General features: G+C 43.1%; 1 protein-coding gene across 5 annotated transcripts in view; it reads left to right on the top strand.

The window, feature by feature from the left end:
• COBL (cordon-bleu WH2 repeat protein) overlaps positions 1-10660 on the top strand; it is a 331678-nt gene extending 321018 nt beyond the window's left edge. For 3 of the 5 annotated variants that reach the window (XM_072153170.1, XM_072153169.1, XM_072153165.1), the window contains one exon: positions 4205-10660. In XM_072153170.1, coding sequence (XP_072009271.1) covers positions 4205-4231 — 27 coding nt within the window. In that variant the 3' untranslated portion in view covers positions 4232-10660. The remainder of the gene's footprint in view (positions 1-4204) is intronic. The other 2 variants (XM_072153167.1, XM_072153168.1) reach the window with 1 other exon arrangement.
• The last annotated feature ends 5959 nt before the right edge of the window (positions 10661-16619 follow it).

The raw sequence follows: 16619 nt of genomic DNA, 5'->3' as shown, positions 1-16619 counted from the left end.
ACTTAAGGACACCCGACTTACATACGACGCCTATTTAAAGACTGACCGCTCTTCCCACTGTGAACTCTGGTGAAGTTCTCTGGATGCTTTACTAAAGTCCGTGGCTGCAATGATCAGCTGTAAGGTGTCTGTAATGAAGCTTTATTGATAATCCATGGTCCCCTTGTAGCAAAAAATTTTGAAACTCTGACTGGGGCAAAAAAATAATTTCATCTGGATCTACAATTATAAATTATATACTGTTTCGACTTACATACAAATTCAACTTAAGAACAAACCTATGGACCCTATCTTGGGGACTGTCTGTACCACTTTATTGATATGTAATCAAAGCCTTTTCTATTTTACCTCATCAGCCAGACATAAAATGGCCATGAACATCACCATGGCAGGACCTTAACCCCTTCCCGACATTTGACGCATTTGACGACATTTGACTGCATCGCGGAAGGTGCGTTCCCGCAAAATGCAGTATTATTACGTCAAGCTTCTGGCGCCGGCTCCAGAACGGATCGGAAATTTCTCCGATAGCGGGTGTTAACCCCTAACACGCTGCGGTCGCGCTGACCGCGGCATGTTAGAGGCATTTAAAGTTAATTTAAAGTGAATCGGAACCCCCCCCCCCTTCCCCCCGTGGCGCTTACCGGGGGGGTCCGCTGCTCCGATCGCAGCCCCGGGACTTAACTGTTTTATACCACTAGGGTTCTCCAAATGCATGTCAAACATTTCTGTAAAATTTGGCTTCTAAAAGGCAAACATCCCCCTTTCCTTTTACTGTGCGCCCATACAACATTTTATATACACATGTGGGGTACTTCTACACTCGAGAGAAATAGGTTTACACATTTTGGGGGGTTATTACATTTTTTATCCCTTGTGGCTATAAAAAATTAGGGGTAAAATGACCTTTATAAGAAAATTTTCACCTTTTTCCTATTTAAGTCCTAATTAAATCAAACACCTTTACGGAAAAATACACATATTACACCTTGGTAAATTCTCTAAGGGGTGTGCTTTCCAAAATGGTGATACTTGTTGGGGTTCTGCTCTGTTTTGGTACCACTACAGCTCTCTAAATGCATCCTGACACATGTAAAGGATGTCTGTCAAATTTGGCTTCTAAAAGGCCAACGCCCCTCTTTCCCTTCTGAGCTTCACTGCGTACCCATACAACATTTTATTTGCATGTTTGGGGCAATTTTATACTCGGGAGAAATGCTAGTACACATTTTTTGGGTTTTTTTCATCTTTAATGCCTTATGGCAGTGATGGCGAACCTTTTAGAGATCGAGTGCCCAAACTTCAACAAAGACCCGCTTATTTATCGCAAAGTGCCCACACAGAAATTTAATTTGTGATTTATACTCCCTTCTCTGTCACAGTTTTCATTGATACCAGCACCTGAGGACACCAATAAAGCAGAAAATAGTCCCAGGTAGAGCTGTCACTTTAAAATACCTCTTTGCACAGCAAGTCCTGGGCTGTCTGGGACTGCAGGAAGATACCTGGAGTCATCTCTGGTGGTGGCCTGAGTGCCCACAGAAAGGGCTCTGAGTGCCACCTCTGGCACCAGTGCCATAGGTTAGCCATCACTGCCTTATGGGATACAAAAATTAGCCGTAAAAGTGACTTTTTTGGGAAAATGTTCATCTTTTTCCTTTTAGGGACCTAATTGAAGCAAACACCTGCAGGGAAGAATACACATATTACACCTTGCTAAATTCTCCAAAGGGTGCACTTTCCAAAATGGTGACACTTTTTGGGGTTCCCCTCTGTTTTGGTACCACTAGGGCTCTCCAAATGCATCCTGACACATGTAAAGGATGATTGTCAAATCAGGCTTCTAAAGGGCCAAAGCTGCTCTTTTTTCCTTCTGAGCCCTACTGTGTACCCATACAACACTTTATATGCAAAAGTGGTGTACTTCTGTGCTTAGGAGAAATAGTTTTACACATTTATGGGGGTTGTTTCATCTTTTATCCCTTGTGACTTGCAAAAATTTGGGGTAAAATTTACTTTTTTGAGAAAATTTTCAAATTTTTTCCCTTATGGGGCCTAATTCAATCAAACACCTGTTGGGGCAAATACACAAATTACACCTTGCTAAACTCTCCAAGGGGTGTACTTTCCGAAATGGTGTCTCTTGTTGGGGCTTACCTCTGTTTTGGTACCATTATGGCTCTCCAAATGCATCCTGACACATGAAAACTTTTTCAGCCATATTTGCCCTGCAAAAACGAAACAATGCTCTTTCCATCCCAAGTGCCCGTACAGCAGGGTACAGTGACAAAATGGATACTCAGGAGGAATGCATACTCAGGAGGAATTGCCCTCCACATTGTAAAATGCATTTTCCTTTTTAACCCATTGGGAAGGTGCAAATTTTAGTGTTCAATGAATCTATAATAAGATAAAATTACATTTATCTTTCACCCTCATGAAATGCTCATAGGGTTAACAAACAAAAGGTTGTTTTGAATATTTTGAGGGGTGTAGTTTCTAAAATGGTGTCATTTGTGGGGGGTTTCTGTCATGTGGACCTTATAAAGTCACTTATAACTAAATTGACCCTCCAAAAGTAGGTTTTGCTGAATTTCGTGAAAATCTTAAAAATTGCACTTAAAGTTATAAGCCTCCTAACAGGAAAACATGTTTGAAAAATGATGCGAAGCTAAAGCAGACATATGTAAAATGTTAGTTATTAAGTTATTTTAGTGATATGACCAACTATCCAAAAGTAGAAAATTTTGAATTTGGAAAACATTGTTTTTTTCCAAATTTTTGGCAAATTTCCATTTAGTTCATAAATAAATACTAAACATATTGATTAAATTTCTCAACCAACATGAAGTACAATGTGTCATGAAAAAACAATCTCAAAATAAACTGGATATGTTAAAGCGTTCCAAAGTTATAACCACTTAAATAGACACATGTCAGATTTTTAAAAATGGGCCGTGTCAGGAAGGTGAAAAGTGGTTTCAGCGTTAAGGGGTTAAGCTTATATTCTTGAATACTATGATAAATTCCTCCTTATGTGGTCATTTTATGGTGAGGAATGACTGACTGATGATGTAATACCAGAGGATTCAATTTACATATCAATAAAGCGGTGCAGAACTTTTAATAGATGTATATTGGTAAATTACCTATTATCCTGGCTTAGTGGTTAGCATTACAGCCTTAAAGCCCTAGGGATCTGGGTTCAAGTCCCAGGGTCAACATCTGCAAAGAGTTTGTATGTTCTCTCTGTGTTTGCTCCCACACTCCAAAACATACTAATAGGTTGATTAGATTGTGAGCCCCATTGGGAACGAGACTAATTTGGCAAACTCTGTGCAGCGCTGCGTAATCTGTATGTGCTATATAAATAAAGGGATTATTATTATTATCCTGCCCTCCCCACACTTACACCTAGGCCTGTGTGTCCTAAAATCATGCAAACATAATGGGGGAGATTTACTTACCTGGTCCATCCCCGATCCAGCGGCGTGTTCTCTGTGCTGGATTCGGGTCCGGCTGGGATTCATTAAGGTAGTTCCTCCGCCGTCCACCAGGTGGCGCTGCTGCGCTGAAGAGCATCGGAACGCACTGGAATACACCGAGCCGGGCTGAGTGAAGGTAAGTGCAATTTTCGTGACACATTTTTATTTTTAAATGCGGCGGTTTTTCCGAATCCGTCGGGTTTTCGTTCGGCCACGCCCCCAATTTCCACCGCGTGCATGCCAGCGCTGATGCGCCACAATCCAATCACGTGCGCCAAAATCCCGGGGCAATTCAGGGGAAATCGGCGCAAATCGGAAATATTCGGGTAACACTTCGGGAAAACGCGAATCAGGCCCTTAGTAAATGACCCCCATTATTTCTGGTTAGCCAATTAAGGTATCATTCTTTAAAGGACATTACAGAGATAGACCGTGACGCCCTCACCTCTCTGATCACTCTGTAGGCGATGGCAATTGGGCCAGGACCTTCACTAAATTACCTGGTGTACCTCAGGTTCATTTTAATATTTTAAAAAACTATTTTTTACTAAATGCAGTCATTTTAAGATACACTGAAAGAAGTTTTCAGCAAAAGGGGACGGGTGGTGAGTAGTAATAATGATTCCCTGATGGTAGATGTCCTTTAATCACTTCAGTCATATCCTGTTTTTACCTTAAATATAACATGTTGATTTAATTGTGCATTTTTTTTGTTCCAGGTTTCTGCTTCAAAGCACATATTGTAAGACAAAATAATTGAAGAAAGCAGCTGCACCTGTTTGTGATGCCCAGACAGCGACACACTTGAGAAGTCGAGAACAGCAAGTCTGTCTCAATAATCTGGTTAACTGGCCAAATTTTTTTTACTTAGTTTGCCGTTTCAAGATAATTGTTTTAAAGGGAAAATAATGTATTGCTATGCTGCACAAGATATGTGCCAAGGAAATACTGTTTCGCCTTGAAATGCATTTAGAGATTGCCAATGAAATATTCTTGTAGGCAAGATAGATAATAGGAATTAAACAATGCACATTTTTCTGAAAGCAATCCTGTTTTAAATATTTGTTTTATAATGATTGTTCTTTTCATGTTGTCAGTAAACTCTTGAAACAAATTGTAAAATATCAGATAATTCTTTAAAATTAAGGAGAAGATTCATCTGTATATAATAGCTAGATGTATCAGATCTTGTAAAATTAAACATAGAGGTGTTCAACTGCCAAATGTAGTACAGAACATGCTTGTATTATCATTGGGTTAATGATAATACAAGAAAATGTATTTATCTTTGTAGAATTCAATTACCTTTTCACATCAGAAATTATTACCATTCCAGATTATTGTGAAATTACTGGGTGTAAAATGTTTGCTCTTGAGAGGAATCTCTTAGTAATGCTTCTAAGTTACTTCTTAGTGCTTCTTAGTTACCAACAAAGATCTTTTGAAAAAAGGCACTGTGTGATAAGACTTAAATAACTTGTGTTAAATTGATAAATAAATCATTGAATTTAACAACTTTCTCTTGATGCAAATACTCCATTATCAATATTGCACAGTACAGACGGCCCCCGATTTACAGACTAACCCCTTTATCGACTGTGACCTCTGATGAAGCTCTCAGGATCTTGTACGTAACTGCCTGTGGTAGCTTGACTTGGATCTTAAAATGATTAACTTTTTAGTTAGCTAAATGAATAATAAGAATGGTAAGGAAAATTATGTAATAATTGTAATAATGCTAAAATCAAAAAAGAAATATAGCTGCCCCTAACATGTCATTTTGCACCTTTTCAGCATTAAACAGTCTTTTATAAATTGTACATGGGTTAAATGTCAGCTGACCTTCACAATCTTTGATTGTTGATTCATTCATAAAGAGGACTAAATACAAAATACAGAATGACATGACCTTTCATGGCTGCATCTAATAAAATTTTTTAAAAATCTGCCGACCCTTTCAAAAGATATGACCCACAGAACTATATTTGAAGAAGCTTATACGCACCAACGGGTAGGTTACTTTTTCATAATGCACACAGAGACATGCCCATGGAGAAAATGAATGGTTATTGCCCCCTTGCTTAATAATAGTTAATTAGCATACACATTTTTGAGGGCCATGTCTTTTGAACGGGTGAATGGATCTAATGAACGAATGTAATGGATTTAAAGCAGCACCTGGGGAAGTTGCTGCTTTATAAAGGAGGGTTAAATTCATGGACTAGACACCCACTAATAAGCCTATCTACATCTATACTGCATTCCATACTTAAATTGCTGTATGTGGCAGCTGTTTAAAAATGTTAAAATTGTAGGGACCTTTTAACTATACCATTATCTTAATATAATGTTCAAATAATTTTTTCTGGTATTTAAATTAGACAAATTATTAAACATTGTGTATTTGTTGTGTATATTTTTGAAGGAAAATGAAGTAATCTCATATAATAAGATATGACTTGCTGACTCCTATTTATTTCCATATTCTTGTCATCTTTAATGAATAAAAAGGTACTATAAAACTATATATTCAGACTCTCAAAAATTTTGTTAATGTAGCACATCTGACCATTTATAACATTGCAGCAATTCTCCATCAGTATGTTAACTACTTTGTATGTTGATGACCATGTTTCCAGATTGCAGGAGAAATTGACATTATGGGGCACATTTACTTACCCATCCCGTTGCATCCGCCGATCCGGAATGTCCGGCGAGGATTCGGAGCTGCCGCGATTCACTTACAGTGTGCGCCCAATTTCTTGAATATGCCGCTTCCTCGCTCAGGTCCGCTGGAGCTCACCATCTTCTTCCCGGTGTATGTGAGTGCTGATCTTGCAACACAATTTTAATTTTAAATTCCACAGTTTGTCCGAATCAGTCGGGTTGTACGACGGCCACGCCCCCCGATTTGTGTCACATGTAAGCTCGTGCCGATACGCCACAATCCGTTCGTGTGCGCCAAAAACCCCTCTGCAATTCAGGGCAAATATCTGGGAAACACGACAGAAATGCATTCGACGGTCCCTAGTACACAGTGACCAATCTGGCTTTATCCCCGGTAGGAGTACCTCGGATAACTTGAGGAGAGCCCAAATCATTTCTCAAGTGGGCTACACTAGACAGGAGGATTGGGCATTGGTCTCCCTAGATGCGGCCAAGGCCTTTGATTTCCGTTGAGTGGAACTATCTGCAAGCAGTCCTGACCAAATTTGGATTTGGGGTGAATTTCAGAAAATGGGTCTCCCTTTTATATCGCTTTCCTAGGGCCCGAATCACTATCAATAATAGCCAATCAGATTTTTTCCCGCTAGCCCGAGGCACTCGTCAGGGCTGCCCCCTATCGCCCCTTCTTTTCGCCCTAACGATGGAGCCACTGGCGATAAAAATACGTACGGACGAGTTGTACGCAGGAGTAACACACGAGGAGGGACAGGACCGTCTCAGTCTTTACGCGGACGATCTTCTTCTGTTTATGTCATATCCTGACTCCTCTCTGTCAAGAGCCATAGAGTTAATAGACACATTCGGAGGGTTCTCAGGGTTACGGATAAACTGGGGTAAATCTTGTCTTATGTTCCTGAATAGTGTGAGAGCAGAAACATCTCCACCTCAGATCCACGATCTAGTAGTAGTAGACAAATTTAAATATCTAGGCATTATAATCTCCAGACAACCCTCGTTGACCTTGGAAGTCAATGTTAACCCGCTACTGGGTACATTTCGAGACAAATTTAAAGTCTGGGCAACATTGCCCCTGTCTGTGGCAGGTAGAATTAACCTGGTAAAAATGGTAATACTGCCGAAAGCACTTTATGTGCTTCAACATGTATTTTATCCGATTCCCAAGGTATTTTTTAAAAATCTAGACTCTATGATTATCCCGTTCATATGGGGATCATCTCGCTCTAAGCTTCAGTACGCCAAACTGCAGCGTCCTAAACACTCTGGGGGCATGGCGCTACCGGACGTATTTCTATACTATCTAGCAGGTCAACTCAAATACCTGGCGGGATGGCTGTCACCTGGACTCCCCCCACGCCCAGAGCGCATGTTAGCTGAATACTTGGACATCAAAAATCTATGGGTTGTGCTACATGAGGGAGGGGGGGCGATTGAAAGAACTATTACCAGTACATAGAGTGGCTAGAATAGTGTGGAAGGCAGCAAAACTTTTATGCCCCTTTAATGATATCCCTGCGGAAACTCCTTTATGGTACAATAACGGTATCCCACAGCTACAACAATTACCTGACGCTGATATGTGGCACACCCTAGGTCTGTGTACAATAGGTGATGTATTCAGAGAGAATGTCTTTGTATCATATACCCAACTAGGGTCCCAATATCAGCTACAGCGAACACACTTCTACAAATTTCTCCAACTGAGACACGCCTTTCAATCCCAGTTCCCAGAGCCCAGACCGCCTGTATCATCATACCCTCTGATAGGGATTGTGAAATCACAGGGTCCTGGTGATATAATATCCACAATCTATTCCTTTCTTATTAGTGCTAAGGTACAAGGTGTTCCCCTAAAAGCGATAGCCTCATGGAAGACACTTATCCCTGAAATAGATGAGGACACAGTGTCAGAGATGTTGGAGTCACACCTGCATGTTTCCCCATCTGTGAATAACAAATTGACCCAACTATATATTATCCACCAAAGTTATTTGACACCCCTTCGCTTATATAAAATGGGGAGGTTAACGTCTCCGGCATGTCTAAGATGCTCCTCCTCTCCAGCGGATTTTTGGCACATGATCTGGATGTGTAGCTATATTTCGTCATTCTGGACAGATGTAGTCGAAACCCTCTCTAAAGTGCTAAGTAAACCTCTGCTTATTACCCCACTAATATGCCTATTTGGCGTTCTAGACGAGGAAATCTGGTCTCATTATGAGCAAATTGTAATCAGAGAAACCTGCTTTATGGCTAGAAAAGCTATTGCACTACGCTGGATGGGAGATAAACCTCCCTCCTGCTCACAATGGAAAAAATTGGTAAACTAAGTGATTCCCTTTAATAAAATAGTATACAGAAATAGGGGGCGTCCGGAAAAATTTAATAAAGTTTGGGATGCTTGGTGTGACTCCACTCTGACAGCATATACTGTAACTGAAATGCGACATAATCTTAGATAAATATGTGAGGCCCAACTATGGACATTGTAGACCCTTGGAGAGCCATATTAAATGTATACTGAATAAGCTAATTTCGCACCCACCCAGAATGATATACACAAAAGTAAACGCATGCTTGTTTTGTTTTACTTGTTTAAGTGTTACTGGTCATGTCCTTTTTCTTTGCTTGTCATCAGTGATAAGTTGTGAATTAAAAGATCTGTACAAAACAATGCCTTCATGCCGAATATATACAATATACCGGCATGTGAGCAAGGATGTATAGCTTTCTCTCCTGCATTATGCATAATATATGTGATTGTAAACATGTACACAACGTGAGGAAGCTTTTACAATTTTATGGTATTAATCTGTACAGTTTTACATATTTTTCAATAAACAGTTTAAAAAGAAATGCATTCGACGGACCCTTAGTAAATGTGCCCCTATGTGCAGCATTATAGATATTAGTATAATTTAGCAATACCATCAATATCCTGCACAGGTAAAAGTGATCAGCAAGTTTATGGTCTGAGGTTTTTTATATTGATTAGGCTACTTTTTTATTAATCCTGAGCAAGAAATGCCAAGTATGTTAGGCCACATTTACTAAGATTGGTGCAAACTTCACTAAAAGTGGTCTGCCTGTGTATAATGCAGGGGGTGCCAGATTCATTAACGTGCGCTCTAAATCATGAATCTGGCGCTTCACTGCATTTTCCCGACAGAGTTCACCTACTTTTTTGTAATGCACCTTTAACATAGGGCGTGAGACAGACTTTGCAGGTTAAATCTGTCGCACGGTCCAACTGAGTGCCGGAACGCCCCCTACTTTGTGTTATATGATGGCTAGTGCAGCTGCACCATGAAACGATTGCGTGGTCTTCACTGTCCATCATGTTACCTGCGGCCAACATAAACTCCTATTGGCTGTTGTCACATAGTCATTTGCTCCTGCAAGCTCTTTATTATGAAAAGTCATACTTTTGTTCTCCCTTCTCCACAATAATTTTGAGTAGTCCACAATAATTTTGTGTTGCTTACTAAATGGACATACTATTTACAAGGTATACTATTCAAGAAGCGCTCCTAACAAAAAGATATATTCATGCAATCAGTTCATTAAAGGGGTTCTCAAATTCCAATCCCTTAGTGATGTTTACACAATAAAAATCATTTTAAAGGCCTTACTTTACAATTTTACTCAGTTTTATTTCTGTTTTAGCTCTCTGAGTAGATTATAACCCCTCTAGTGCTGTGAGATGCTGTGTGCTGACAATGTGGTTAGATTATCAGGGTACAGGTTTATATACACTTTCATTTAGGTTCTGAACATTCACTAGTATCTGACACATAGAAAGAGAGATGAGACAGATCAGCAATGAGAGATGAGATGCATATTAAGCATGCTATTTTCAGCTCTACTATCACAGCCATAACATCCACAGTGCAGCTGTATGCCTCCCATGGATAAAGACCTTATCTGTATGTAGCTTATAGCTTTACTCTCCTCACCATGTTGATGTTTGCCGGCAGGAAGTCTTTGTTAGAGCTCCTCTTTGAAATGCAAGGGTGGGGGTTAAAGGCAGAGAGCAGCTTTGTGTCAGCGAGGAGAACAATATGTCTGCCGACCCAGGGTCGGGTGCAGGGTGCCGATCCAGGGTCGAGTCCAGGGACAACCAAAATTGTGTACACCAGGACTGATAGAGACAGGTTGGAATTATATCTGTGAAATGCTGTAGTTTTGTTAATAACAGTGAATTAGAGAATGTGTTATTTTGTTATCCTGAGTACATTTAAGAATCTTGTCTTTGTAGGAATACCCCTTTAAGTTTCCATCATCCATGTCTATTCAGTCATTCTTAATGTAAACTGTATCTTATAGAAAATATTTAACAGTATTTGGTTTTGTTAGTTGTATTAATCTACTCACAGAGATGTGTATATTTAAATGCATTAAATTAAAATTGTAATTTAATTGTTAATATGACTTTTTTTTTTGTTAAACTAAAATATTAGAAAAAGAGTTCCTGAGATAAATTATAACTATATATTTATATATATATATATATATATATATATATATATATATATATATATCTTCTAATGCAATTATTTCTTACAAATTATTTTTAGATGTAATATCTGTATAAAAAATTGTAAACTGGAAAAATAATGTATGAGCCAAATATAGGAAATAATTTCTTCTGTATTGTGCCACAAATAAAGGAATCTGAAATTAAACTGTTGTACTTTTGTAATATCAGAAACAATGGTATCTTCCCATAAATTTATGTAATGAATCTAGGATTCATAGAATGAATGAAAGATATGTTATACAGGCAGAGGAGTCACTTAGGGTTTAGAAAAGGGGTCGCAAAACCCAATGAGTGGGCCCTCAACTCAGGTATACCAATATTACCACCAATGACAATATATGGTAGAAACTGATGCTGGTTCCTGTAGACCCTGATTCATGTAGACACTGGTTCCACTTAGTGCTCAGTGCATCTTGTAAATAATCACAGTACATAATAATGTATCAACTGTGTTCATTCATTTACAACAATATAACTGGTAAAGTATTTAGATCCACCAGTAAAAAAAACATAAAAAGTCGGTGAACTCTGTCGGTGCAGCACCATGGTCTGCACCATAAATTGTGTCGCACATGACCATTTTGTGGTGCAGCTGCAATAGGCATTATGCGACACAAATTAGGGGTGTTCTGGTGCTCAGTCAGACATCATGCAAAGTGTGTTGCACGCCCAGGGCCGCTTCTGCCACGAGGTGAAGTCTGCGCCTCAGGATGCGGATATGGGACCCAATTTAAGAGCGGCACTTTGCCGCTGATAGCACGGACTTGCTAATGGCTGGAAGGTCCGTGCCACCTGTAAAATAAATTACATTGCTGCCTTTAAGGCGGCATCGCTAGGTCCTCGGGACACAGATTGTGATGAGAACATGTGCAGGCACTGCTTTCCCCAGCAGTAGCTGAAGCCTCCGGGAGAATAAGACTCCCAGAGGCTGAAGGACCTTTGATGATGCAATGGTCACATGATCTGCCGGGAAAAGCAGTGCACAGAGCTGCATCAGTGAGGTGAGGAGGGGGGAGACATGATAGGGACTAGGGAAGGGGAAGAACATGGGGGCTGTGTGAGGCACATTACTAGGGGGCTGTGTGGGCACATTACTGGGGGCTGTGTGGGCACATTACTTACTGGGGGGCTGAGTGAGGCACATTACTTATTGCGGGGCTGTGTGGGCACATTACTTACTGGGGGGCTGTGTGGGCACATCACTTACTGGGGGCTGTGTGAGGCACATTACTGGGGGGCTGTGTGAGGCACATTACTTACTGGGGGGCTATGTGAGGCACATTACTGGGGGCTGTGTGATGCACATTACTGGGGGGCTGTGTGGGTGCATTACTTACTGGGGGCTGTGTGGGCACATTACTTACTGGGGGCTGTGTGAGGCACATTACTTACTGGGGGGCTGTGTCGGCACATTACTTACTGGGGGGCAGTGTGGCCACATTACTTACTGGGGGCTGTGTGGGGGCACATTACTTACTGGGGGTCTGTGTGAGGCACATTACTAGGGGGCTGTGTGAGGCACATTACTTACTGGGGGGCTGTGTGAGGCACATTACTTACTGGGGGGCTGTGTGGGGACATTACTTACTGGGGGTCTGTGTGAGGCACATTACTTACTGGGGGGCTTTGTGAGGCACATTACTAGGGGGCTGTGTGGGCACATTACTGGGGGCTGTGTGGGCACATTGCTTACTGGGGGGCTGTGTGGGCACATTACTTACTGGGGGGCTGTGTGGGCACATCACTTACTGGGGGCTGTGTGAGGCACATTACTTACTGGGGGGCTGTGTGAGGCACATTACTGGGGGGCTGTGTGAGGCACATTACTTACTGGGGGGCTATGTGAGGCACATTACTGGGGGCTGTGTGATGCACATTACTGGGGGGCTGTGTGGGTGCATTACTTACTGGGGGCTGTGTGGGCACATTACTTACTGGGTTCTGTGTGAGGCACATTACTTACTGGGGGGCTGTGTCGGCACATTACTTACTGGGGGGCAGTGTGGCCACATTACTTACTGGGGGCTGTGTGGGGGCACATTACTTACTGGGGGTCTGTGTGAGGCACATTACTAGGGGGCTGTGTGAGGCACATTACTTACTGGGGGGCTGTGTGAGGCACATTACTTACTGGGGGGCTGTGTGGGGACATTACTTACTGGGGGTCTGTGTGAGGCACATTACTTACTGGGGGGCTTTGTGAGGCACATTACTTACTGGGGGGCTGTGTGGGCACATTACTTACTGGGGGGCTGAGTGAGGCACATTACTTACTGCGGGGCTGTGTGGGCACATTACTTACTGGTGCTGTGTGGGAACATTACGTACTGGGGGGCTGTGTGGGCACATTACTTACTGGGGGCTGTGTGAGGCACATTACTGGGGACTGTGTGAGGCACATTACTTACTGGGGGGCTATGTGAGGCACATTACTGGGGGGCTGTGTGAGGCACATTACTTCCTGGGGGGCTGTGTGGGTGCATTACTTACTGGGGGACTGTGTGAGGCACATTACTGGGGGCTGTGTGGGTGCATTACTTACTGGGGGCTGTGTGGGCACATTACTTACTGGGGGCTGTGTGAGGCACATTACTTACTGGGGGGCTGTGTGAGGCACATTACTTCCTGGGGGGGCTGTGTGGGTGCATTACTTACTGGGGGGCTGTGTGAGGCACATTACTGGGGGCTGTGTGAGGCACATTACTGGGGGGCTGTGTGGGTGCATTACTTACTGGGGGCTGTGTGAGGCACATAACTTACTGGGGGGCTGTGTGGGCACATTACTTACTGGGGGGCTGTGTGGCCACATTACTTACTGGGGGGCTGTGTGGCCACATTACTTACTGGGGGCTGTGTGGGGGCACATTACTTACTGGGGGTCTGTGTGAGGCACATTACTAGGGGGCTGTGTGGGGCACATTACTTACTGGGGGGCTGTGTGAGGCACATTACTTACTGGGGGGCTGTGTGGGGACATTACTTACTGGGGGGCTGTGTGGGGCACATTACTTACTGGGGGGCTGTGTGAGGCACATTACTTACTGGGGGGCAGTGTGGCCACATTACTTACTGGGGGCTGTGTGGGGGCACATTACTTACTGGGGGTCTGTGTGAGGCACATTACTAGGGGGCTGTGTGAGGCACATTACTTACTGGGGGGCTGTGTGAGGCACATTACTTACTGGGGGGCTGTGTGGGGACATTACTTACTGGGGGGCTGTGTGAGGCACATTACTTACTGGGGGGCTTTGTGAGGCACATTACTTACTGGGGGGCTGTGTGGGTGCATTACTTACTGGGGGCTGTGTGAGGCACATTACTGCGGGCTGTGAGGCACATTACTGGGGGGCTGTGTGGGTGCATTACTTACTGGGGGCTGTGTGAGGCACATTACTTACTGGGGGGCTGTGTGGGCACATTACTTACTGGGGGGCTGTGTGGCCACATTACTTACTGGGGGGCTGTGTGGCCACATTACTTACTGGGGGCTGTGTGGGGGCACATTACTTACTGGGGGTCTGTGTGAGGCACATTACTAGGGGGCTGTGTGGGGCACATTACTTACTGGGGGGCTGTGTGAGGCACATTACTTACTGGGGGGCTGTGTGGGGACATTACTTACTGGGGGCTGTGTGGGGCACATTACTTACTGGGGGGCTGTGTGAGGCACATTACTTACTGGGGGGCTTTGTGAGGACATTACTTACTGGGGGGCTGTGTGGGCACATTACTTACTGGGTGGCTGTGTCGCCACATAACTGGGGGCTGTGTGGGGGACATTACTGGGGGCTGTGTAGGCACATTACTTACTGGGGGCTGTATGGGGGACTTTACTGGGGTAGCTGTGGGGGAAATTACTGAGAGGCTGTGGGGTACATTACAAGGGGGTTGTATGGGTGAAATTTTGTGGGGAGGTTGTATGGGAGACTTTACTGGGGGTAGTTGTGTGGGGAACATTACTGGGGGTAATTGTGGGGCACGTTGCTGGGGGGATGCATGGGGCACATTTCTTGGGGTGTGTTCACAAGTGACACTAGAACAGGACTCGGTTTGATCTAATTTGCGTTTCCAGTGAAACACGTGTAATGGGTAACAAGCACCTGGTGTTGTTTAACCGGTTCGCGACCGCCCGCCGTGTATTCACGGCGGCGGTCGCGTCGCGCTGCATGGAGAGGGCTCACGGGCTGAGCCCTCTCCATAGCCGGTAAGTCTTTGCTGCATATTGCAGCAAAGGCTTACCGGTAACTTCCGCGATCGGTGCTAGAACCGATCGCGGGTGTTTTTACAGCGTGGGCTGCCGGCAAAGCTGCCGGCAGCCTCAAACAGATAGCGGCGCTTGGGCGCCGCCATCTTACCTGGGATCGCTGCTCCCCGTGACGTCATCGAGGGGCGGCGATCCGTCTCCATGGTAGCCTCGGGTCTTCCGAAGACCCGAGGCTATTTCGTTTTAACCCCTTCATTACAATGTGCTGATAGCACATTGTAATGAATGAGGAAGAAAATCCCCATATACTGCCATACTGTAGTATGGCAGTATATGATAGGATCGATCAGACAACCTAGGGTTAAAGTACCCTAGGGAGTCTGAAAAATAGTATAAATAAAAATAAAAAAAAGTTTAAAAAAAAAAAATTATAATAAAAAAACCTAAAATTTCAAATCACCCCCCTTTCCCTAGAACTGACATAAATATAAATAAACAGTAAAAATCATAAACACATCAGGTATCGACGCGTCCGAAAATGCCCGATCTATCAAAATATGAAAACGGTTTTTCAATGCGTTTAACCCCGTAACGGAAAATAGCGCCCAAAGTCGAAAATGGCACTTTTTTGCCATTCTGAAAAATCTAAAAAAATCTATAAAAAGTGATCAAAAGGTCGTACAGTCCTAAAAATGATATCATTGAACATATTATCAAATCTCGCAAAAAATGACACCACCCACAGCTCCGTACACCATAGTATAAAAAAGTTATTAGCGCCAGAAGTTGGCAAAATCAAAAAAATTATTTTTGTACAGGAGGTTTTAATTTTTGTAAATGTATGAAAACATTATAAAACCTATACAAATTTGGTATCCCCTTAATCGTACCGACCCAAAGAATAAAGTAGACATGTCATTTGGGGCGCTCAGTGAAAGACGTAATATCCAAGCCCACAAGAAAATGGCGCAAATGCGTTTTTTCACCATTTTCATTGCATTTGGAATTTTTTTACCGCTTCCGAGTACATGGCATGGAATATTTAATACCATCATTATGAAGTGCAATTTGTTACGCAGAAAACAAGCCGTCACACAGCTCTTTACGTGTAAAAATAAAAAAGTTATAGATTTTTGAAGGTGGGGAGTGAAAAATGGACATGAAAAAACAGGAAAGGGCCCGGTCCTTAACCGGTTAAATGAAAGACAAATGTGTGAGCACAGCCTTACAGTATTTGGGGGAGATTGTTAGGGGCAGCAGCAGGATAACACTGTCAGGGAACCAAGATGTAGGGACAATGGGGCACATTTACTTAACCATCCCGTTGACGCAGCCGATCCGGAATGTCCGATAAGGATTTGTGTCTGCCGCTATTCACTAAGATCGTGCGTCCAATTTCCTGAATGTGTCGCTTACCCCGCTGAGGTCCGCCGGAGTTCACCTTCTTCTTCCCGGTGCATGTGCATGAGTGCTGATCTTGCGACACAATTTGGTTTTTAAATTCCGCAGTTTGTCCAAATCAGACGGGTTGTCCCATGTCCACGCCCCCCGATTTGTGTCGCATGCAAGCCGGCATCGATGCGCCACAATCCGATCGCGTGCGCCAAAAACCCGGGTCAATTCTGGACGTAAAAGTCAGGAAACCCAACGAAAATGTGGTGTTCGGACCCTTAGTAAATGTGCCCCAATGAGGAACATAAGATGT

The sequence above is a fragment of the Engystomops pustulosus genome, chromosome 5, assembly GCF_040894005.1.
Source record: "Engystomops pustulosus chromosome 5, aEngPut4.maternal, whole genome shotgun sequence".
Classification (NCBI taxonomy): Eukaryota; Metazoa; Chordata; class Amphibia; order Anura; family Leptodactylidae; genus Engystomops; species Engystomops pustulosus.
The sequence above is the reverse complement of the archived record's forward strand: the minus strand, read 5'-3'. Positions and strand labels throughout refer to the sequence as shown.